At 42.1% G+C, this 23,880-nt stretch overlaps 1 protein-coding gene across 4 annotated transcripts in view; it reads right to left on the reverse strand.

Moving 5' to 3' along the window:
• Nucleotides 1-23,880, reverse strand: part of UBN2 (ubinuclein 2) — a 98,404-nt gene that overhangs the window by 19,634 nt on the left and 54,890 nt on the right. For 3 of the 4 annotated variants that reach the window (XM_067559650.1, XM_067559652.1, XM_067559649.1), the window contains 3 exons: nucleotides 21,413-21,463; nucleotides 18,474-18,516; nucleotides 14,946-16,487 (listed from right to left, as the gene is read on the reverse strand). In XM_067559650.1, coding sequence (XP_067415751.1) covers nucleotides 14,946-16,487; nucleotides 18,474-18,516; nucleotides 21,413-21,463 — 1,636 coding nt within the window. The remainder of the gene's footprint in view (nucleotides 1-14,945; nucleotides 16,488-18,473; nucleotides 18,517-21,412; nucleotides 21,464-23,880) is intronic. The other variant, XM_067559651.1, reaches the window with a different exon arrangement.

The raw sequence follows: 23,880 nt of genomic DNA on the forward strand, positions 1-23,880 counted from the left end.
TAAAAAGCCTTTGGACTTTCAAAAAAGCGAAGTAGCCACAGCATAAATAGTAGAAGTACTCTCATGCATTAAAAACTGGCTAGTAAACCCTTGTCTATATTAAAAGCTGCATCTGTTTAACTAAAGGTGTGATTTTAAACAGATTTAAAGTTAAACTAGAGAATCTCTGAATGTAGGCAAGGCCTAAGAAACAAATATGAACAGCAAGAATAAACTGTCACTCTTTGCTATAGCAAAGGTTTAATCAATAAGGTGCCCCAAAGATTGATACAAGCACTAGCTTTTAATATATTTATCAATGAGCTAGAAAAGGGGCCGAATGGTAAGGCAGAAAAATGTACAAGTTTCACAAATGTATTTAGGTTATTCAAAACATCAAAAGACTGAGGAAAGCTTAAGGACCTACCAAGTGAGGTGAACAGGCAGCATGATGGAAGATGTAATTCAATACTGACAAATCCAAAATAAATCACACCAGAATAAATAGGTTGAGGTACTCATATGTATAGATGCACTCTAAATTAAATGTAAGTACTGGAGGAAAGATACCTGGGCACTGCTGTTGATTGTTCATGAAAACCTCTGCTTCTTGTGCAGCAGTCATCAAAAACAACAAAATGTTAGTACATATAAAGAATGGAAAAGGTAGTAAGATTGATGGTATTATGCCATTATTATTAAATAGATGGTATGCCTTTAGCTGGAATACGGTGTTCAGTTCTGGTCACTCATCTCAAATAGGATACAGCAGAAATAGAAGAGGTTCAAAGATGGGTAACAAATGATTAGAGGCATGGAAAAATTCATACAAGGAGAATGAAAAAACTGTTTAGTTTAGAGAGCAAATTAATACAGCATGATAAGAGTATACAAAACGAACAGCACAGAGAAGCTAAACTGGGGTCTCATTTTCCCACCCATAATAAAAGTTCAAAAGGTCATTCAAAATTAAAAGACATTTACAATGCACAATTACTGTGATAAGATAGCCTTGACTCCAAGAACCTGACAGGATTCAGAAAGAATTCTATGTTTATATGAACAACCTGAACAGTCACAGTTACAGTAAGAGTTTTTTTTTTTTTTAAATAAGATTTGAACTCTCATGCTTCAGAACGATAGCCAATAACTGACGGATGTTAGAAGAAACTTCCACTACAGGCTGGTGATTCTATAAATTGTCCTCTACAAGATTTCTTGCATTCCCCTCCCCGCCCCATCTTCTTCTAAATCTGGTACGGACCATTGTCAGGCAGGATACTGGACTAGATGTAACACTAGTTCAGTCTTGTATGGCACACTACTTTTTCACAAGTCTTTGAATAGTTTTTCATCTTTACTCTGGAATTTATCATTCTGAGAAAAAACACTTTACATTTTAATTTCCCATTGTAAATGGTACCAACTCTCACAGAATGTTGAAAATAAATGTCCCTGATTTTTGTTTTCCTTCCCCATATTTTTAGTTGACTTGGAAATGAACAAATTTGCTTGCTTCTCTTTTTGTGTATTAACATCAATTCTGGCAGAGCAAAAAAAATATGTTCATACACAACCCAATCCTACAATTCTCAACTGGGGTTTAATCCAACTAAGAACAGTTTTAGTTAAATCGCTTCCACTGAGTCAGAGAGCACACAATTTTTTTTTGTTGGTATTATTTTTCAAGCAGCTACATGACATTTTCTTATAAGGGATATTCATTAAAAGAGGAGCTAGTAGCGACCCCTATATTTAGGTTGCCTGACTTTACACTGAAAAACTATCAACTTTTTAAAGAAGCTCCAACACTTCCATTGTTTGCAGCAGGCCTTTACAAATTTGGCAGGGAGAAAGCCCTTGTGACAGAAAAGTATGTTTTCTTTGCCCCACGAAATTCATTCTCTTTTAGCTGATATAAACTATTAAAAATTACCATTTCTCTTCAGTCACTTTCATTCTTCAGGAAAATTTTGACAGCATGCTAAAACATAACTTAAGAAGCATTCTAGAGAACTGGGTCCATGCTGCCCACCAAGCAGCAGCAACAACACACACACCATCCTGGGAAAGCTTGGGTGCTACTTGAGCTCTGAGCCAGCCTCCTCCCCCGGGATGTGAAGAAAGAAAATTCTTTAATTACATGTATTTACCAATGCTAGGAGCCTGGGTAATAAGAGAAATCAGAATTGAACATTTATGAGTATAAATTCAGTATTGCTTCAACCAGATGGAAAGGTTTACATGACTGAATGTTAAAAATCAAAGGTTATAAACTATTTAGGAAGCACTGATTGGGCAAAAGGGGAGGGGTCAAAATGGCATTAACTATTTTTGAGTCACTGTCAACTCAGAAGCAAATGATCTGGAATACTTACAGATCAATATCTTAACAAATAAAGCACAAGATGGGGTATTAGTTGTCTCCTACAGACCACCAAAAATCACACTAGAGAACAACTGACTGGCTCCTTAAGCACTTATCTATACTTTGTAAGAAAGAAAGCTGCATTATTATGGGGGATTTCAATCCAAGTGACATGTATTTACAGTCTCATGCTGCCTGTAACAGGGTGACTGATCCTTTAAGGGAGATGGGACCAGCTGCAACAGTGACACTTTGCATGCCTCCCCAGGTGGAAAAGATTAGTAAAGTCACATGACAGGCAGATCATGTGGCTAAATCAGGCCTTTGGGGCTTACACTATAGAAATTGTAATTCTTTGAAATGCTGTAGTCAGTATGGATTCCATTGTAGTTGCACATGTGCTTCACATACGCAAGACTGGATTCATTAGCAGCAACTGTTGGGGAGTCTCCTCTTACTCCTGCACAAGGGCATATAAGGGCAGGGTGACTGCAACCTTCCTTCAGTTCTCTGGCGATTCAAAGGTCATGCAGCTGAGGACTCAGAAAAGTGAGGAAGGAGGGTGAGTTATAGGATTCTCACTGACTACAATGCCTCAAAGAAGCAGTTACTGTAGGTTAAATTATAGTTTCTCAACCTGTGGTACGTGTACCCCTGGGGGTATGCGAGACACAGGCAGGCGGTACCCGGGGAAAAACAGAGTGAAGGGGAGGCGGGCGGCAGTTGCCCACTTTTGGGGAAGCTGGGTAGCAGCAGCCCGCTTCCCACCCAGTCCCAGCTCCCAGATGGAAAAAGTGTGGCAGCCCCTGGCTTCTGGGGAAGGCGGGAGGCAGCTCCCCCCTTCCCGCCCAGTCACAGCTCCCAGCTGGGAGGCAGGCGGCAGCTGCCACAGTCCCAGGAAGCCTGGCTGCAGCCACCCACTTCCTTCTCAGTCCCAGCTGGGAGGCAGGCGGCAGCTCCTAGCTTCTGGGGAAGTGGGCAGCAGCCCCCCGCTTCCTGCTGGGTCCCAGCTCCCAGGTGGGATCCGGGTGGCAGCCTCCTGCATCTCATGAGCTGGCCTTGGAGCTGGGGGGCAGCCACCCACGCCCCGGCTTGAAGACAGGCAGCAGCCGCCTGCCCACATCCCGGGGTCCCAGCCAGCGCGGAAGCCTCCTCTGCCTCAACTCTGATTGGGTGCCAGTCGCCCACCTCCCGGGCTGGCAGCCAGGTGGCAGCCACCTGCAACTTGCCCAGATGGCAGCTCCTCTCCCGGGCTCAAAGCCCAGTGCCCAGAAAACTTAGAGCAGTGAAATTGACAACTATGACAGCACCAGATTTCACCAATTACCCTCTTTTCCTCTCTCTCTCTCGCCCTCCTTCCCTGTCTCTCTCTCACCCATTCCTCCTCTCAAATCTATGGCATAAAATTTGGCACAGTGCTTTATATTCCCCAGCACTGGCATGCTGCTCAAAGCCTCCTAGCTTTGGCCAACATCATGTCTAGCCCAGGTACATACTTCAGTTGCACACCCTTGTTGCAAAGGTGGTAACCCTACCCCCACTAGATCTGACATCTGTCATATCATGGCCTTATATACGCAGCCCTTCTTCCAACATATGGCTCACATTAGTCTGTAAATATAAAATCCTGTGGAAAATTGTGTTGGGGTACTTATTAAAATTTTTGGAAGTTAGGGGGTACTTGCTACTTTAAAGGTTGAGAAACACTGGGTTAAATAACCATATTTATCTCCATCCCAAAAGCCTGATATAGCCAGTGTGGATCCCACTGTAGGTGGACTGGAAAGCAGTAACCTCTGGATGGCTGGTATGAGGACTATCAGTTGTGGTAATCAAATAAAGATTTAAAGATAGAAATACTGGGTCTTCTGAACCTGGCATTTGCCCTGGATGCCATGTCAAGTGCATAATGTTTAATGAAGGTCACTGAGTTACGCCACGTAGTTGCTTTACAAGTCTCTGCAACTGGCATATTTCTGAAGCAGACTGATGAGATCTCCTGTGCCTTGGTGGAGTGAGACTTGACATTCAAAGGGAGAGCTTGTAACAAGTGGAAATGCACAGTGTAATCCACTTGGAAAGTAGATGAGAAAAGATCAACTGGGCCACTTGATACACCTGATATAGCCACAAAGATGGGAAGGAGAGCTAAGGGCTCAGTCCTGTCTAGATAGTAGAGTAGAGCTCTGGAAGTGTCCAAGGCATGGAGTTTTTTTCTCCTGGAGAGGAGCAAAGTTTTTGAAAGAAGACTAGTAAGGTGATTGATTAACTTAGATAAAAATCTTCAGACTACCCTGGGAAGGAACTTGGTTTGTTCACCACTATTTCCCTGTGAAATGAGCTGGACATCTAGTGTAGGTGTGATTGCCATAACTCTTGGCCAAAATGGCATTTTGACAGTGGCCTTGTTCCATCTGATCTTGGATATTATCCTGGGGATCAGGAGAATCAATGGGAAAGCATAGAAGAGACCTTGAGACCACTCAAGGAGAAAAAAGTGTCTGGCAGAGATCCTATGCGCATGCTGCCCCCCTGAAGCAAAAGGCTTCACATCTGGCACTCTTCTGAGCTGAACAGATCTCTGGTCAGGGTACACCATCTCTGGAATATCAGATCCAGGATGGATTTCTGCAGTGACCATTCATGATTGGTTACCATTTTTCTGCTCAAGAAGTCTGCAATGGTGACCCCTAGGAGAACAACTTGTGTAGGTGGTACCATTCCAAAAACTTGATGGCTTTCGGGTAAAGTGGGGACTAAGGAGCATCTTCTTATGTGTTGATAATAGTGTATCACAGAGACATTGTGCATCAGGATCTGCACTATAGAGTTCCAGATAGGAACACAATACAATACAGGCTAGCCCGATGGCCCTTAGCTCCAAGTCATTGCTGTGCAACTTCAGATCATTCAGGAACCACACTTGTATGTGGAGGTGATTCAGGTGGTCACCTCAACCTGTCCCTGAGGCATCCATAATAAGCATCACTGTCAGGGAGGGAGTTGAAAAGGACACTTCCTCGTCCACAGTAAGTTCTAGTAGACTGGAGGTGGTACTGTAGCTAATCTGTAAGTAGGATGTTTGGCTAGAGAGTACGCTGTTCTTAGCCTGTGCTGTAATGTCTGGCAAGTGACATCGTACACACTGGCATGTGTCCTGGAAGTGCTAGGCACATGCAAACGGTCATAGATGGTCTCATCCTTATGTCATGTACAAGTAACTGAAAGAACCTGAATCTGCCTTTCAGCAGGTATGCTCAACTGCCTGCAAGTTGAGTGGTGTTCCTATGAATTGTCACCTGAGGTGATGAAATATACAATTTTTTGTAGTTCACCAGGAGCCCTAATAGAGAGAATAGGGATAAACTACTTACTCCATGGCTGTCTGGTCTCATCATGGGACTTGTTCCTGATCAACAGCCTGTTGTCCAGGTATGGGTAGACATGAAGTTCCTATCTCCTTAGATGTGCTGCAACCACTGCCAGGCACTTGGTGAATATTCTCAGTGCTGTGGAGAGTCCAAAAGATAGAACTCTGTATTGGTAATGGTTGAGTACCACCATAAATCTTTGGTACTTCTCTGTGAGCTGGGTGAATGGCAACATGGAAGCATGTATCCAGCAAGTCAAGAGTAATGAATCAGTCTTGAGTTTGGAGAGATGGAATAATGAAGGTGTAAAAAGCCTGAATCTGGGTGACGTATGCATTTGTTCAGTCTCCTGAAGGCTCCTTAGGACAAAGACCGCCTTTCTTCTTTGGAATGAAGAAATACCCAGTAGAGAATCATCTTCCTCTTTATTCCTGAAGCACCTCTTCTACGGCTTCTAGCCAGAGAAACAAGGCCACTTCTGTTTGTAAAAGGCTCTTTGAATGTTTTAGTAAGTGTAATGCACTGCCGGTTTTCTTGCTAAATAACTCTGACCCTTCAAATGGCAAATCCTCAAACTGTGCTTTGCACTTTTCAGGGAATGCCTGAAGTCATGATGATGCCTCATGGCCACAGACCTAGCTGTGGTGTCATCTGCATCCACAGCTTGCAGAGACATCTTTGCTACTAGTTGTCCCTCTTTTACAATGCCTTTCCTCTCTAGCCTCATGGGAAAGCTTGCTGATGAAAGACATCACTCTCTCCTCTCCCATGTTAGAAAATCATATTTGACTAGAAGGGCTTGGCAAGCGGCCACTCAGAGCTGAAGCAATACCAAGGTATAGGACTTTCTTCTGAACAGATGCAATTATTTGGGATCTTTGTCTAATGATGTGTTCTTGACCAAATGTGATTTCTCTTGCCTGGGGGAGGCCACTAGAGAGCCAGAGATGAGGTGTGAATAAAATATTCAAACCTGGAATGTGGCACTTGGTATCTTTTTTCAATATATTTTGCCATTGATGGTACAGCAGCTGCTGTTTGCCATAGAGCTTTGGTTGGGTCTAGTAATCCCTCATTTATAGGGTCAGCAATTCAGATAGGGCCTGGAGCTGACAAGATATTGAATAGCTTGTTATACTTCTCTGATGTGAACAAAATCTCAACCTCCAGTATGTCTGCAAATTGTAATAAGAGCTCTTGAAATGACTTAATATTGTCCAGCATCTGTACTGGTGCTAAGGCAACTGCCTCATCAGGCAATGAGAAGAGGTCTTTAGGAGGCAATACTGGGTGTTACTGGGTCTCCACCTCCAGGTCCTATTCTTCTGAGTGTTCTGGTGTCCAGCCAATGAAGCTATAGCAGAGGGAGATCTTTTCTCTCTTGAATGGGGTGAGCAGCTCCTCAATGCATGGGAAGACAGGACCCAGTAGCCTCAGAAGGGTCATGGCAGCATCCCATATAGGTAGGAGGATGATTGATAGGCAGAAGAACCCTTCTGGTAATGCCGCTCAGGGATTGTATGGGACTTTGCTCCCTACTATGTGTCAGAGAGAGGCATGCCTCGTGATGAGGAGTAATGAGTGGTACAGCTGTCAATGCCAGAGCTCGTCTGTACTGGTAGGCATCTTTATGTCAAAGACTGTTCCCCACTACTCATTCTCTCAGTTCTGGGGTCGGTGCTGGCAATGGGGCCTCTGGTACCAGGTCTGGTATTGAAGGAGTCTGCTACAATACAGTTTGCTCCTACTCCTTTTTCTTTGGTTCTGGATGAGTTTTGGAAGATTTATTCCACAATACCTTCTTCCGCATCACTGCACGAGAGGAGACAGAGCTCTTCCTCAAGCTCCTACTCAGATATTCTGGGTGGTGTCTGACAGTGACCTGTTTCAACATCTGAGGAGATGCCTTAGATGTCGATAGTCTCAATGTTTATGCTGATATTGGTGCTTTTTCTTTGCTCAGTATGGACATCTCCGCTGAAGTCTTGGGGGTGTCACCTGCCTACTCAATGGAGCAGGTTTGACTGGTTCCAAGCCTGGATTTTCTGGGTCTGATACTATCCTCCTAGATTCTTCTAAGAGGAGATGCTTAAATCTTGTGTCAAGATTTTCTTGGGATGTAGGATTCACCCAGGCAAAAGGAGGCACCTGTTGTGCCCATCTTTAAGTGGAATAAATCCGTCTCACAATGGCAGGGCTTGAAGCCCACTAATTTTGATTCTGCCATTTTATACAGGGAGATCTACATAGGGGGTTCTGGTCAAAGGATTTTAATCTGAACAAGGATTAAAGAGCCCAAAGGGTTAAAGTAAAGTTTTAAAGGTTGCTCTGGAATTTTTCAGAGGTTTTGATGAAGACATTATGCAAGAGTTGTCAGGAGATAGGGCGGCCTCAAGTTCAGTCTCGCTGCTATGGATGCCAAGAAGGAGCTGAGGGATGGTCGCAGCTGCCCCACCCATTTTGCCCTTGTGTGGGAGCATGAGGCAGTTCAGCTCAGGGTTCATATGCAGCCCCAGACACAGCTAATTAAAATAATTCAGTCTCACATGCATGGATGACGTGCATGTGAGCCTACAGTAGGATCCACCCTGATACATACTTGAAGAAAAGAAAAGACTTCAAGTGAAAAAAAGCCCAGGATACTGTTGCTCAACAGAGACCAGGGAGAGACTGAGCAGAGTTTGGAAAGTGCTCAAAGCTGGGCCCAGAGGGTGCGCTGAAGAGTGTCTGAAACTTGAAGACCAACCCTCAGGAAGAAGGAGCTGTGCCTAGGGTGGAAGACTTTTGTATTCCGAACTCCAGTCTGGACTGTTTGCTGTAGTAACTTGGCCCTCCAATTAAGTAAGTCCACCTGACTCAGCTGGAGGGACAAGTCATTGCAGCAAACAATCCAGTGTGGAGGTAGGGAGATGCAGCCTGAGTGAGAAGAAACTGAGGCAATGGTTACCTGAAAGCCAGACTGGGTAAGACAGTGCTGCTATAACTGGTATAATACATGGCAGGATTAAGTCTGACAAACCCCCTTTAGTAAAAGGAAAAGGATGGAGGACATTCTACAACTCCTGTAAAGCCAACAGAAGCATGAAGATGCCTGGCTTGGGGCCCAGCAGCAGTGACAGGAACACTAATGTGACCAGCAAGAGACAAATGTCCTGGTGTGTTTCAGAGGTAGAAAACCTGGACATAGAAGGTCTGAGTGCCCTGGGTGGCAGTCCGAAAATTGGGAGTGGGCTCAGGGAAGACAAACCTCAGGGACAATAAGAAGGCAGGGACAGAGGGGATAGGGCAGTGGTACCCAAACTTTTTATGCTGCACTCCTTCTTATCCCTGTCAGCGCCCACTGTGGGAGCTAAGGCCAGGAGCAGGGCTGCAGTTAGGGCCAAGGTTGGGGCCGGAGCTGCAGCCGGGAGCAGGGCCAGAAGTGGAAATGCAGGTGGGTCACAGCCTAGGGGCTGGGGCTGCAGCTGGGAGCCAGGGGCCATGGCTGAGACTGGAGGCAGAGCCGGGAACAGAACTGGAAGGCGAACTGTGACTGGGTCCAGGCTGAGGGCAGGGCCATGAGTGGAGTTGCAGCCACAGCTGGGGGCTGAGAACAAAGGCGAGCTGAGGATACAGTGGGACCAGAGCTGAGCTGGGGGCACAGACGGTCTGGTTGACACTCCCTCCCCACCCCTTGTGCAGGCTAGCCCCGGCCCCGCTGTGTGGCCCCCTTCCCTCCCCCATGTTCCTCCACACACCCCTAGGGACCTCTGGATTGCTTGAATGTTTCAGGTGTGAAAAGGTGGAGCACTTCAGGAGGTCTGCCTCTTGAAGTACTGTGACTATGGGAAGATAAAGGGAAATGAACCCCCCAGGAAGAGAGGTGAAGATGGGGAAACACTATAACCTGCTGGCAGAAGCAACACAGCAGGAACAAAAGGACCCTTTCCCTAACCAAGAATGGAGAGAGGGGACTGGATAGAAAAACCAATATGAAGAGGCTCTGCGAACAAGCAGAGGCCATGAAACTTAAGCTGGAAGCTGAACACAGCAAGCTTAGAGAGCTTATGGGGAAAGTAGGGCTGCTGCAGGCTTGGGCAAAGGACACCAAGCAGTGAAGACAACTGGCTAGAGGAAAGAGTGATCAGAGCACTGAAACGTCTGACGGAGTGGGTGGTAAAACTGTAAGCACCAAGACCCTTCATCGGTGGTGAGACGTTTACCCTCTTGAGCCAGCACATGGAGGGGGAGCATCAACTGCAGGAGTCTTGGTTCTGGTTTTTGGAAGCATCCAGGCAACAACAGCATCCAAGAGCCCCAGCAACTAGTGTCAGCTGCCATAGATACAGAAAGGAAAGGAGGCATGGGTGCTGCCAATTGTGTGCACTGATTGTGAGCAAGTGGGACATGAAAGATGGGTTTGCCCTATATAAACAGTGACTGTAAGGCCTGCCTGGCTGCACAGAGCAGCAAGAAAACAGAGGGAGGCCTAGATTACTAAAGATACTGCAGGCAGCAAGGTGAACTGTCTAGTGTCAAAGAAATGAGATTCTGTAGATATCAAGAGCTTGCCTTGAGATGCGCATGGTTCTGGACAGTCACATGACAAGCAGGACATGTTGATAAATCAGGTCACCTGGGGTGTAGATAAAAATGAAACCTGTGAAGAACCAAAGGGAAGAGATGGAGACTTCAGGTAGACTTCATGGCTGCTCAACAGAAAGTCAAAGGAGCAGGAAGGCTGAATGAGCTTCTCTAACACAGAGGCTCTCAGGCACACACAGGTGAAAGTCTGCAGGAAGCAGGAGCCAGGTAGGAAAACTGGAGCATGGAGTGCAGGTCTGCTAGAGGATAGCCTAAGCAAGGACAGGACTAAGAATCCAGTAGTGAGCAAGCAAGGAAGGCTGGGTAGGAATTTGTGCTTCCTTGAGAACTTTGTTAATAAACTAGGCTGTTCTCAGTGGTAGTAGGTGACAGAACAAGGAGCAATGGTCTCAAGTTGCAGTGGGGGAGGTCTAGATTGGATATTAGGAAAAACATTTTCACTATGAGGTTGGTGAAGCACTGGAACAGGTTACCTAGGGAGATGGTTGAATCTCCATCCTCAGAGGTTTTTAAGGCACAGCTTGACAAAGTCTTGGTAGGGATGATGTAGTTGGGGCTGGTCCTGCTTTTAGCAGGGGGTTGAATTAGATGACCTCCTGAGGTCTCTTCCAACTCTAATCTTCTATGATGATAAAACACAGACCCCAAGAAGGGGTCTTACACAACACATGAAAGTCTATGTTAAAGTTATTGGGGGAAACGCAAGAGAAAAACTGAGGCAGCAGCTAGCCCCAAACCAGAACAGGTAAGGAGGCCCTGCTACATGGCCGGTACTAAAAGGTTGCTGGAATTTCTAAAATTAAAGATTATAATTTCTTAACTCAAAATGTGTTGCATCTAACATGGGGAAATTCTATATTAAACCCCATCTTGCCTGATGAAGAATTGATCACAGAAATAAAAACTAGTGATTGCTTAGGTGAAAGTGATCATGACTTGATTGTATTTTTTTTACGTGCAAACAGAAAAAAGTCCAAACCAGTAATACAAATACTGAGTTCTTTAAAAGGCCAATTCACAAATCTGAAATGAATTATGACCCAAATCAGCTGAAAGCAAAAATTTAAAAAGAAAAATATGAATGTTAATTGGGAACTGTTTAAGAACATTTTACTAAATGCCCCAAAATCCACAATATCAGAAATAGAGAAAAAAGACTACACTGGTTTAAAAAAAAAAAAAAAAACCTGTCTCAGAGAGGAAGTAAAAGCAGCTATAAAATAAAATAAATGGAAAAGAGAGGAAGCTGATAGCAATGAATATAAATTAAAAGCTAGGAACTGTAAAAAAAAAAGGGTAAGGAAAGCAAAAAGGACACGAGATAAAAGTCAATGTCCAGCAGAGATTAGGACAGTAAGGAAGAGGTGGTTTTGGGATTGTGTGTGTGTGGTTTTCTTTTTAATATATTAGAAATAAAAGGAATCCTAACAATGGTATTGGGTCCACTACTAAATGGAAATGGTAGAAATGGCAAAAATAATACAGAAGAGGCAGAAGTGTTCAATAAATATTTCTGTTCTGTTTTTTCTCCAAATACAGATGATTTGTTCAGATCATATGATAATGAAATACTTTTTATTTTAGCAGCAGCTCAGGAAGATGTTAAACAGCAGCCACTTAAGGCATTTTTAAATCTGCAGATCCAAATATCTTGCATCCAAAAGTTTTCAAGGAGCTGTTTGCACCATTAATGTTGATTGTCAGTAAGTCTTGGAACACGGGAAAGTTCCAGAGTACTGAAAGAAAGCTATTGTGCCAATATTTAAAAAGGATAAACATGATGACATGAGTAATTTTAGGCCTGTCAGCCTGACATTGATCCCAGACAAAATAATGGAATAACCAACACAGGCCTCAATTAAGAAAGAATTAAAAGACAGCAATATATTTAATGCCAATCAACATGGATTTATGGAAAATAGAACTTGTCAAAGTAAGATGATCTCTTTTTCTGATAAGCTTAAAAGTTTGGTTGATAAAGGTAATCATGTGAATGTAATAGATCCTGTAAGCATTTGACTGAGTACCACATGACATTTTGAGTAAAACTAGAATACAAAATCAACATGGCACACATTAAACATATTAAAAACTGGGTGATCGGTCTCAAAATGTAATTTTAAAAGTGGAGTCATCGAGCAGGTGTGTTTTTAGTGGGATGCCACAGGCATCAGTTCTTGGTCCTATGCTATTTAACAACTTTATCAGTGACCTGCATAAAACCATTACTGATAAAGTTCACAGATGACAGAATGGATGAGTGGTAAATAATGAAGAGGATACAAATACCAAATGATGCAGATCACTCTGTATCAGTGTAAGTTGGAAGAAAGCAAAGCATATGCATTTCAGTAACCAAATGTAAAGTCAGACATTTAGGAACAAAAGAATGCAGGCCATACTTACAGGAAGCAGGATCTATTCTGGCAAGCAGTTTCTCTGAAAGAGACTTGGGGATCATGAGGATGATCAACTACACATGAGCTCCTAGTGTAATACTATGGCAAAAAGGGTTAATGTGATCCAGGGATGTATAAACAGGAAATACTGAGTAGATGTAGAGAGGTTCTATTACCTCTCAATTCAGCATCGATGTGACTGCTACCAGAATATTGTGTCCAGAATTCAAGAAGGACATTGATAAACTGGAGAGGGTTCAAGAGCCACAAAAGCAATTAAAGGATTGGAAAATATGCCCTAGTGAAAGATTCAAAGAGCTCAATCTAATTTATCAGAGATAAGATTAAGGGGTGAGTTGATCATAGTGTATGAGTACCTATGGGAGAACAAATCTTTAATAATAGAGGCCTCTTCAATCTAGCAGACAAAGATGTAACAAGATCTAATGGCTGAAAGCTAGACAAATTCAGTCTAGAAATGGGGCACAAGTTTTTAACAGTGAGGGTAATTAACCATTGGGATAATTTAGCAAGGTTTGTTGTAGATTCTCCATCATTGGAAATTTTTAGATCAAGATTGGATGTATTTCTAAAATATATACTCTAGTTCAAATAGAAATTCAGAGAAGTCCTATGGCGAGACTAGATCACCACAATAGTCCCTTTTGGCCTTATAATGAGTCATAATCTGCAGATTACCCCAGCATCACATCTACTTCCTTGGTGGGTGCACCACATGGGACAGGAGCTCCTCCAACACCTAAAGCGGAAAGAAAGAAATGGGCCAGACTGCCCCATAAACCTCCAGACCCAGCACATGGTGCCTGTAAATCCACTCTTATTCCAGGACAACAACCTTCTCTTGCTGCCGGCTAATGCAGTGAGACCTGTAAATGCTACAAGTCTTCAGCACCTCAGTACAGATTCAGGGTTCAAATCCTGCTGCTGATACATTATCAAGTAGGTCATTACAGATGTACATATTTTTATTTTTTTTTTTAAAAAAAAAAAAAAAAAAAAAAAAAAAATCTAGGACACTATATACAAAAAGCCATTTTAAACTAATGTTATTCAGTTTGCAAAATCAAGCTCCCAAGAAGTTAGGAAAAGCCAAATTTATGGTTGCCCATTCAACTTTAATTCAGCCCATTTGTGCATATGCATTATGACATAATGTTTAATTACATGATCACAAGGTCTATCCTTTCCCACTTTCTTCAGCTCTTCTGGGCAGTAGGGATAGTAGAAGAAAGATGTGTCCTATGAATACATCACACAAAATTGTAAAATCATGAACAGAAGCCTGTGGATTAGTGTGTGGAGAACAATATGCTAACAGAAGGTAGTTTGCGCTCTAGCTTTACTCAAATGTTAACCTGAGAATTGAAGACCTCAGACCTGGAGAGATGATTAATCAGATAATCTGTTTTGCCCAAACCTGCCAGTAACCTAATTATTCCTACTAAGTGGAACAGAATACTCTGGAATTGGTAAATTCTCTTCCCTGGTTAGTGGTACCAGACCTTCCTCAAGGCCTATTTTCAAATTCTATTTAGTATGAGCAATACGTAGGCTAATCTTACATGGCCTATTTTTACTCATGTACAAGCAAATCTTGCCCAAGCCTTTTTTATTCCAGAATATTTGTGTACTACTGAGCATTCATACTCCTTCTGAAAGTATTCCACAGCATACATAATAATATATATTAGCATAAATACTAAAACCATACTATTAGTCCATCAATTTAATAGAGGTCATGCTTACTATTCTAACCCTACACAACTTAGTTCTCATTGTGCAAATCAATCCTGGAAGAATGGCAGCAGACATACTAAACACCCTTCCTCATCAGTGCCAATACAATAAAGGAAATCAAACACAGATGATGATGTAGACAGGGAGAGCCTCGGTCTAACAATGCTTGATCCCACTGCAATCTCCAGAAATACCATTAAGTAGTTGTAGCCTGCAGAATCTAACATCTCTTCTCAGAATTCTAGAGAAGAAAAGCTCTGCTCCCTTACATCACAGACCTGCCAATATATGTCATGATTAAAATTCCTTTACTCTCGAACCTTAAGTTCTCATGATCAGTTGGAATCCTGCGCCTGTGAGGAAACACCCCTTTCACCAGTGTGAAACCATTTCAGCACATGCATTAGAAAGATATAGTTACAAAAAGAAACTTCAAAATAAATCTCATTATGAGTCCCACAATTGAGTCTCATATAAGATACATACCTGCACGCTGGCTGCTACAACTGGAGATCCTGAGGCAGAAGATGGTCTGTGTGGAGTCGACAACTGTTTAGTAGCACCCTGTGTTCCACTTCCTGCTCCCCCAGAGAGACTAGTCCTACTTGCTCCACTTGAATTAGGGTTACTGCTCCTGCTGGCAGGTACATTCATTCCGACTCCACTCAAGTTATTTTTGCCAACAGTCCCAGAGGGAGAAGAGTTGGGCAACTTTGAAGAGGCCTGAGGGTTCTTTGCAGGCTGAAGGCCTGCGGTGCGACTAGACGGCAGCAAATTTATTGTGGGAGACTGCCTGCTGATATTTACTCCACTGGGTTGTTTATGAAGGGGGCTGCTGCTGGAGTGGCTACCCTGGGGTACTAGTGCACTTGAACTGGAAGAAGTGGGTGATGTTGTGGGCCTGGCAGATGAAGTGGATTTAGATGGGAATTTAGATGATGCAGTGGGTTTGGGAGTCACAGAGGGTTTGGATGAAGTGGGCTTGGGAGAGGCAGCAGGTTTAGGGGAGGCAGCCATGGAGAAGGGAGGCTTGAAACCCTGGGAAGAACCCTGCGACACCATAGCCTTGGCAAAACAGTTACTAGAGGTAGAGGTGCTGGATGTTGTCCGAGAAACTAGTGGGTGGGATAGTTGAGAACAACTTCCAGATGAGGGGTTAGACAAGGGAAGGCGGTACACTACTGGCTTATCTTGACTCTTGATAACTGGGGATGAACAGGAGAGTTTGGGATTGCTACTCAGTTTCACCACTGGATTGGTCTGTGACTTACTAATAGTTGCTTGTAGAGGAGTCACATATTTCTGTTGGACAGCTGAATGCTGGTGCACCTTTGTCACTTGTAATGTTGAGGAAGAACCACCTTGACCCTCTGAAGAGGGTACCAGGATAGCAGCATCCTTGCACCTCTGAGCAGAAGTGGAAGTAGCTGCTTGGGCCTTGGAGGAGGAAGCAATATGGGTCTGCGAAGAGGAGGAAGCAGCTTGGATCTGGCTTGACCTCTGTAGTCCTTGCTGAAGTAGTTTGGCTGGCAAAGGTTCTAAGGAAACCTTGGGGTTTTGAATTGAAGAGCCAGCAATAAGGCCTGAAGAGATCCCAGTGTGAACTAAGTCCTGGGGTTTCTTTGGTACTGGTCCTGTGTGACCAGCAATAAGACTTGATGAATGTGGAGTCTGAGCTGGCTCTACCTTCTTTGAGGTTGCTAGAGGCAATTTACTCATGATACTTGCTAGCTTCTCTTCTCTCAGCCCAGGGCGAGGTCTTGAGGTTGGTGTGTCTATGTTGGATCCCACAGGAGAGATCTTGGCTCCATTGTTGATAACTGCCAAAGCATCAGATATAGAATCCAAAGAGGGTGGGTGGAAAGAGAGGTCTTCATCCAGTGAGTCATCCAGACAGATGGTCTCTGGAGCAGGTGCACAGATAGAGCTAGCTAGGGTACTGATAGGTGTGCCAGAACTCAGTGTAGTAACACAAGCTGAAGTCACCAAAGATGTACAGGCTTTCTGCTCTTTCTTTGGACTGGAATCCTGGTGGGGGGGTGGGGAGGATGAGATAAAAATAGAAAAAAATAGGAAGTTACAATGTCCTCCCCAAAGCAATTCAACATAACTTTAGTTCAATGCTATCATTCTGCAAATCCAGAAGTACAGCTCTACCATTGTAATTTTCCTTTAAAGGAAATACCTAGATGCTGCAGTACAGCACACCTTGTTCACCAGGTAGTAGGGTATGGGATGGAGAAAACAGCCTATTCAGTTGCAAGGAACAGGTATACGCTCCACAAGCAATCATATTAAGTATACTGAATGTAAAAATGTGAGCTAAGTGGTAAGGCACTGGGAATAGCCTCCATGCAATCCTGATACAAAATCCCAGATAATGGCCATACTATGAACACAGGCCCAGATCCTCAAAACGTATTTAGGTGCCTAATTCCCATTGATTACAATGGGAATTGGGTGCCTAAATATCTTTTGATGATATGGGTCAATTTATAGAAAACCTATAAAGAAACTGACATTTAGCATACGTAAGGCACGCTCACTCCTTAATATCTAGGCATCAATAAGGTTACACACTGTGGCAGACTGTCCCATCTTTCTCTACCTGTGTGACTGAACACACACAGGAAGAGATCGTGCAGCAAGGAAGCGCTTCTAGGATGCAACATTTTAAAATGGGTAGTTTCAGTCAAGTTCAGTCCTGTGTATATCATGTAAAATAACGTGACAACATGATTTACTGTATCATATAGAATACTGTATCATACAGAATCACATAGTCCCAGAGTATGTTAATCAGTATACCTAGTGTTGCTCACAGGAGCAAGACCTAGAGCTGTAGTTCAACTTGTAAAGAACAGTAAACTGTATTTTAGAGGATTGTGGAGCTAGTCTTCAATACGCAGAAAGTGAAGGCAAATCTGAGCTTCAACTATAACTACAATGGAACTCAGATGAAATACAGTCAAGCCTAGTCACAAAGTCTATATCAGCTTAGTACACTAAACTTGTCCACCCAAATATGCAAAATTTTCCAATGCTCTGACCTAATTTAAGATGAAAATGAAGTCACCAAAGCACATACAGAATTTTTAAAAATTCTGTAACATTTTTAATGCATTTAGTGCCTTCTCGCAGCCCGTTTTCAATGACTATATAACATAAAATTACAATAAAGCCAAATGGTATATTATCCACTTTAAAGTCTATATCATAAGTCTCTAAAGTGGGTAATTGCATGTGGTGGCACCACATGCAATTAAGTGTTGTTTGAACCAAGTAACCCATGATTTTCAATGGATACAAAACAGGATCATTAGCAACATATTCACACTAAATGATTTAGTACATGAAAAAATATCAGTTTGCACAATGGAACCTAACTGGATTCCACTGTATTTCCTCCTCGCCACCAGAACCATGAACTCAAACTCTTCAGAGATCACAATGAACAGGAGGCAGATTTTTAGAAATATACATGTTCTTTTAGGGAGGGTCCACTCAAAGAACCTATATCAAGTGTGCAACAAAAAGAGCTGGTCGAAAAATGGAATTTCTAGCCCATAGGCAATTCTGAGATTCTGAAATTTGGTTTAATCACAAATTGGGAAAAAAGTTGAAATCTCAGTATCTTTTATGACATTAAATATTCTGAAATATTTTGTTTTGATCTTAATGAAATTATACATTTAATTTCCAATTTGTTTTGACTTTTATGTATAGTTTATGTCAAAACACTGACTTTTATATTATATTATGAATTATAATATAAATTGAAATAAAAAGCTTTGACCTTTACATTTAGTTTAATTTTCTGTCAAAAATTTCAACAAAATCAATGTTCCCATGAAACGTTTTGATTTCATGCAGTACACGTTTTCTGATGGAAAACTGTTCCATTGGAAACTTTTCAACCAGCTCTAGTGATTATTCTGTGGAAGGACATTGTTTAACATGCACCATGTTCAACATCATTTTCTACACTTTTGTATGGGTAGCGCCATTATTTACCTTCACTTTGGGTTTAGGTGCCAGAATCACCTTCTTCTTTGACCTAGAGGAAGAAAGAGAGAGACACGCACACACACAAATCAAGAGAAAAGACAGAGCGTTAGTCATTCTAACTCTAGAAGACGTAATCATCAGAGCAACAAGTTCACAGGACTTCCCCTCCCCCTGTCGCCATTTAAATTGCAAAAGGTCCCTGAAACAAAAAGTTCAGTTAAGGATAGAAGGGAAGGGGCAAAAAGAAAGAAGCGAAGAGATAATATGTAGCGCAATATCATGCTTGTCAGGCTTCCCTGTTCTTCCTTAGATACATTGGATATGAAGTTTGCTGACTATCAATTCTGCCATATATATACACACACCAAGTTAAAAGAGGCTCCCTCATTTTGCACTTTTGAGGCAGAGAACATTTTTATTCAAATTTATAGAGACTACACTATTTAATGTAAACTCATATTTCAGCCTATTTCAGTCATAATTGTGTTTGCCTACTTGGTAGTAGCCAGAAGAGCAGCTATAGCTTGGTATAAACTGCAGTTACTGTATTTCCCCATGTATAAGACGCTCCCATGTATAAGACGCACCTTAATTTTGGGGCCCGAAATTTGAAAATAAATGTATTACGGTACATCACCGATAAGTACCACTGTATAAGACGCACCAGTTTTTAGACCCCAAATTTTTCGAAAAAAGGTGCGTCTTATACATGGGGAAATACGGTATCTACAGGCTGGTCTACACTAGAAAGTTTGTCAATAAAAGTCAGCTTTTGTCAACAAAACAATGGACATGCACAGACTAAAATGCTCTTCTCACCTTAACTCCCCTGCTACACTGACATAATAAAACCACCTCAGCGGGAGTTGTAGGGCTTATGTCAGCTTAATTAGGGTGACAGTGTCAATGTAGACACTGCACTCCTTACATCAGCTGTGGGGCTCTCATTCTTGTCAATTTCACTGAATGGCGAAATTGACAAGAAAGACCACCTAAGAGGTGAGCAGCTGGTCTCTGCTCCCAGCTGGAAGCAGGGCCAGAAGCCCAGGCACTTCTCCACCTGCTCCCTGCTGGGAGCCGGGGCAGCCTTGTCAATTTCATCGTTGAGCAGGGAATGCAGAGGGGCTGGCTCCTGGCGGGAACGTGGAGTGGCGGGCGGAAGGGGGGTAGCCCACTGGGAGCCTGAGAGACCAATCTCTCAGCTCCCCACACTGCCCCTCTTAGGTCAATGGAAGTGCTCCTGGTTAGGACACACTTCACCGACCTAAAGAGGGTAGTATGGAAATCAGCCACCGCAGTAATTACTGCATTGGCTGTAAATTGACCTATATCAGATTGACATATTTTTCCTAGTCAAGACAAGGCCTATGATAATTATACTCTTAACTGAAAGTGTGTGCTGTTATACAGATGTGGCAATTGGGCCAAGTAATTCACCAAAGTGCAGTCTCTCTCACATAATCAAGGAAACTGTTGCATGCAAATTAGATGTACAGTAAGGGTGGTGACTGGATGTATTACATTGTATTACACTGTATTGTACTCTGTATTACAGTGATATCACAAAGGTCTAGAATACTTGACATGGCATGCCTTGCTGTTGCACAGGTTTAATTTGTAAAGTCAAAATGGCTGAACATTTAAGAATTGGATGTTAATGGCCTGCAAATCCTAGTGATGATTGAACCTAGTGGTATTCTGAACAAAAAAAGCTCTCAAACATGCCTGTAGATGTTTCCATCACTTCACACTGATTCAGACATTCTAGGCTTCAAAGTGACTCACAGAGTGACAATCATGAAATCTTATTATAGAGATAAAAGTGCCTCATACACTTGTTCTTAGATCCTAGAACAAACTGGCACCTGGGTGTCCTGAATGTTTCAGATTTGTACTTTATTATCAAGCCCTATAGGAGAAATAAATATTAAAAAGGATAAAAGAGCAATAAAGACTGAATTTCTTTCTGATCAGCTTATAAAATAGGAAAATGTCCATAATTAATGTTTGGAACGCTGTCATATTATTGCGGCGACAAGCTAAATAAGATGCAAAAAAGTTTAGACATTTAAATGAACATGAATAGCATCTGCCATTATACCAGCTAGGATAACAATAAGGGCTAACAATCCTCAGCTTTAAAGTTTGAGGAGTGCCATACTTCCACCTGCACCTTCCTCCACACACACACTTTTGCCCATCCATTTCCTTAAAGTATTAACAGTTTAGCGCATTACAGGGTTTTTATGTCCTTCTCTGAAACATTTGGTAATAGCGGCGTTTGAAACAGGATACCATACTTAATGGATCAGTTCAGCTGTTAATCTTACAAATAGTAACACAGAATTGCTTTTTGGTTATTACAGGAGTTAACTTTTAGCACCAGGCAAATTGTAAGTTATAAATTACTATTCTAATTCTGGCTGAACTACGATGATTCCTCACAGACAAAAGCAGCAGTGTTTGAGGGTTAGGAGAGGTCCACTCAAACCAGAATGGATATCTTAATAGATGTGTGTTTGTGGAGTGAAGCGAAGAGAGAAGGAGTTAAAGAGGTATTGTAGCATGCAGGTATTTATTTCCCAGGGGCATTGCGAGGTTTAGGATTTGTAAATCACTTTGAAATCCTTGGATGAAAGGCGTTATACTGGTATTAATATCTGTTACAGCTATTTAACCACCTTACCCTTGAATTACGCAAACCACAGTGCCGCAAGAACTCCAAAGTGGTAGGTCAAAGTGTTAAATCATTAAAAGAAAATTCCTGATGTATTCTAAAACTCCTCAAGCAAAACAAAAACAAAACAAACAAAAAGCAGGAGGTAGAAGCAGTGAAAATAAGCCATAATCCTTCTGAACTCTTAAGGAACAGAGCAACATACAATGCTCGCCACAGCTACCCAGACAGCTGAAGCACAAGGAAGAGATGCCAGTTTTGTACTCACGGAGCAGAAGTGAGATGATTGTGAACACTTCGGCTTTCTTTAAAAAGCATCCTGAAAGAGAGAGAGGGAGAAATAGAAAGACATACAGTGATTCTACATGGGCAACCATGACTTGGTCACCAGCAACTCATTTACCACTGGATTTTCAGATAGGCCATTTGTTTATCTGCCCCCTAAGCATCAAAGCAAGCAGTTTATTTGTACCATTGTCTTGGTACAGTTAAAAACAATCAACCAGCCATGAACAGAAGAATACAGCAAAACAGATTACAATTCACATTCAATATAGATACTATTAAGTTGGCAGAAAGCAATGCAGACAAGTATTACCTTCAGTGGGACAGAAGTATCATTTTTAAGTGTTCCCCTCCCTTTGCCAAGGCTCTCAGTGCAATATATAACCAAAATATGCCATCAATATTTCAACATACTATAATGTGAATACCATGGTCCTAGATTTAAATTAATTGCAGGCACTGCAAGGATCTACACATCATAGCTTCCTTACCATGGGGGAGGAGGAAAGCAGAATCCAAAAGACAAGCTAGGTCCCAAACATCTCAGTATCATGTACACAGAATACCAAAAAATTACTACACACAATGACATCACTTATGCTGCTTCTACACTGTCAAAAACTCACTAATGGAGCCAACAAGTACAGCTCTACCAGTTATAGCAACAGTGGATGTTGTAGTATAGATAGGGTTCTAGTGTCACCTTGTCATCAGATTCTGTTCTGAGAAGAGTCAGACAACATGGTGGTAAAAATGCCTACATCCTGTCTACACTAGAACTTCCACTGTTGCTAATCTAGATAGAGCCACATCCATGGTGAATTATATTCCTCCTTCTCCATCCCTCCTACCCCCTAATACAGGAAAGGTTTTAAAGGTGCATTTGCACTAGGACAATGAAGCATTCTTCTGCACTGCTTCCATCACCAGGCAACTCACCCACTGTCACCTAATCCTGAACAGCTATCTAAACAGCTTCCACCACTGGTAGCACTTTGTAGAGGTGCACCACAGCAGAAAAACATGTTTCCTAGTATACATGAGGCATTGCAGCATGAGGCACTCAAGCAGGTCCAAAAGGAGGATTTCATATATCCCATTAAAAAAAAAAAAAAAAAAACCTTTCCCAAATGCCTTTTCATTCACAGCTCCAAAACCCCTCCTTTCCTCAATTCAATCATTAATACTTTTGATTCCCTTGTTACAGCTGTTCTCTACTCTCACACTGCCTTTCACTTCCATCAATTTTACCAATCTTCAACCTTGTCTCACGACCCATATAATGTTCCTGCTCCCAAGCCATTGAATGCCGCTGAAGAAAGTCTAGGGAGAACACGAACCTTCTCCTGTATAAGTGTTTTGTTTTGTTTTCCTTCATTACTATTATCTTCTTCAAATAGTTCTCTCTCTTCTGTTTCCTCACAATGCCCTTTCTTTACCTTAAATCCTTTCCTCCATTGAGAAATATACCAACCAACATCTGCCTGGACTCTGGGGTGGAAATTAAAAGATTCTCAAGACACAAAGTAATGGGTCTGTATTAAGGGAACTGGAAATTAGAGACAATACTCAAATGACAGAGCAGCATAAATTCTAAAGCAAAAAAAAAAAAGTGGCCTGGAAATATTGAATTTTCTGAGCACAAATACAGTGCTCAAGAATATATAAAAGTTTAAGATAATGAAAATATTCAGTTTAAGACACTCAAAAGAACTCTATGCACTTCAAATTACATGCACTTGTCCAGAGTGCAGCAGGGCTCCCACAACTGCAAAATCTCTGGGCTGCAGCAGAGGATTTTGCAGTTACCTGTTCCTAACAATGGAACAGCTGAAAGCCTCACAACAATGAAAACACATTCTTTCTGCATCCCATTCACACTTGAGGGGGGGAAGGGGGGAGATAATTGTTCCACCTGAAGAAGAAAAAAAACCTATCAAAACACTGAATGTTTATCAATAATATAATTCATATAATGCCTTTCATCCTGAAGGATCCCAAAGCACTTCATCTGTACACATGCACACCAATGAAATAGAACACCTAGAATGGAGTAAGGTAGATGGCATATAGCACATCACAAAATAATGGAATGGGATAGGGGAGTGGTGACAGGTTTTGGCCAATGACACTAAAAGAGCCTACTAATAAATGCCAGGAGATCTTTAGTTTCCAGGCAGAACAGATGATACATGGATTTGAATGTTTCCTCTGACAGTCTCCCTGCACATAGTAAATGACAAGGAACTCAATGTATTATTTAGTTCATAAGAGCAAAGAACTGAACTGAACTGGTCAATCCACAGAATCTTGATATTTCAGACGTCTTGTTTATATCATTAAACCATTCTCATCTGGAATGTCACATGCTTACCCAGCCATACATCATTCAGCGTGAAGTGCCTCATTAATTTCTAGTTTATATTGTTCCTGCTGCTGAACAAACACCAA

This window comes from Emydura macquarii, unplaced genomic scaffold, assembly GCF_026122565.2.
Source record: "Emydura macquarii macquarii isolate MOO-44397 ecotype Brisbane River unplaced genomic scaffold, CSIRO-AGI_Emac_v2 contig_2205, whole genome shotgun sequence".
Classification (NCBI taxonomy): Eukaryota; Metazoa; Chordata; order Testudines; family Chelidae; genus Emydura; species Emydura macquarii.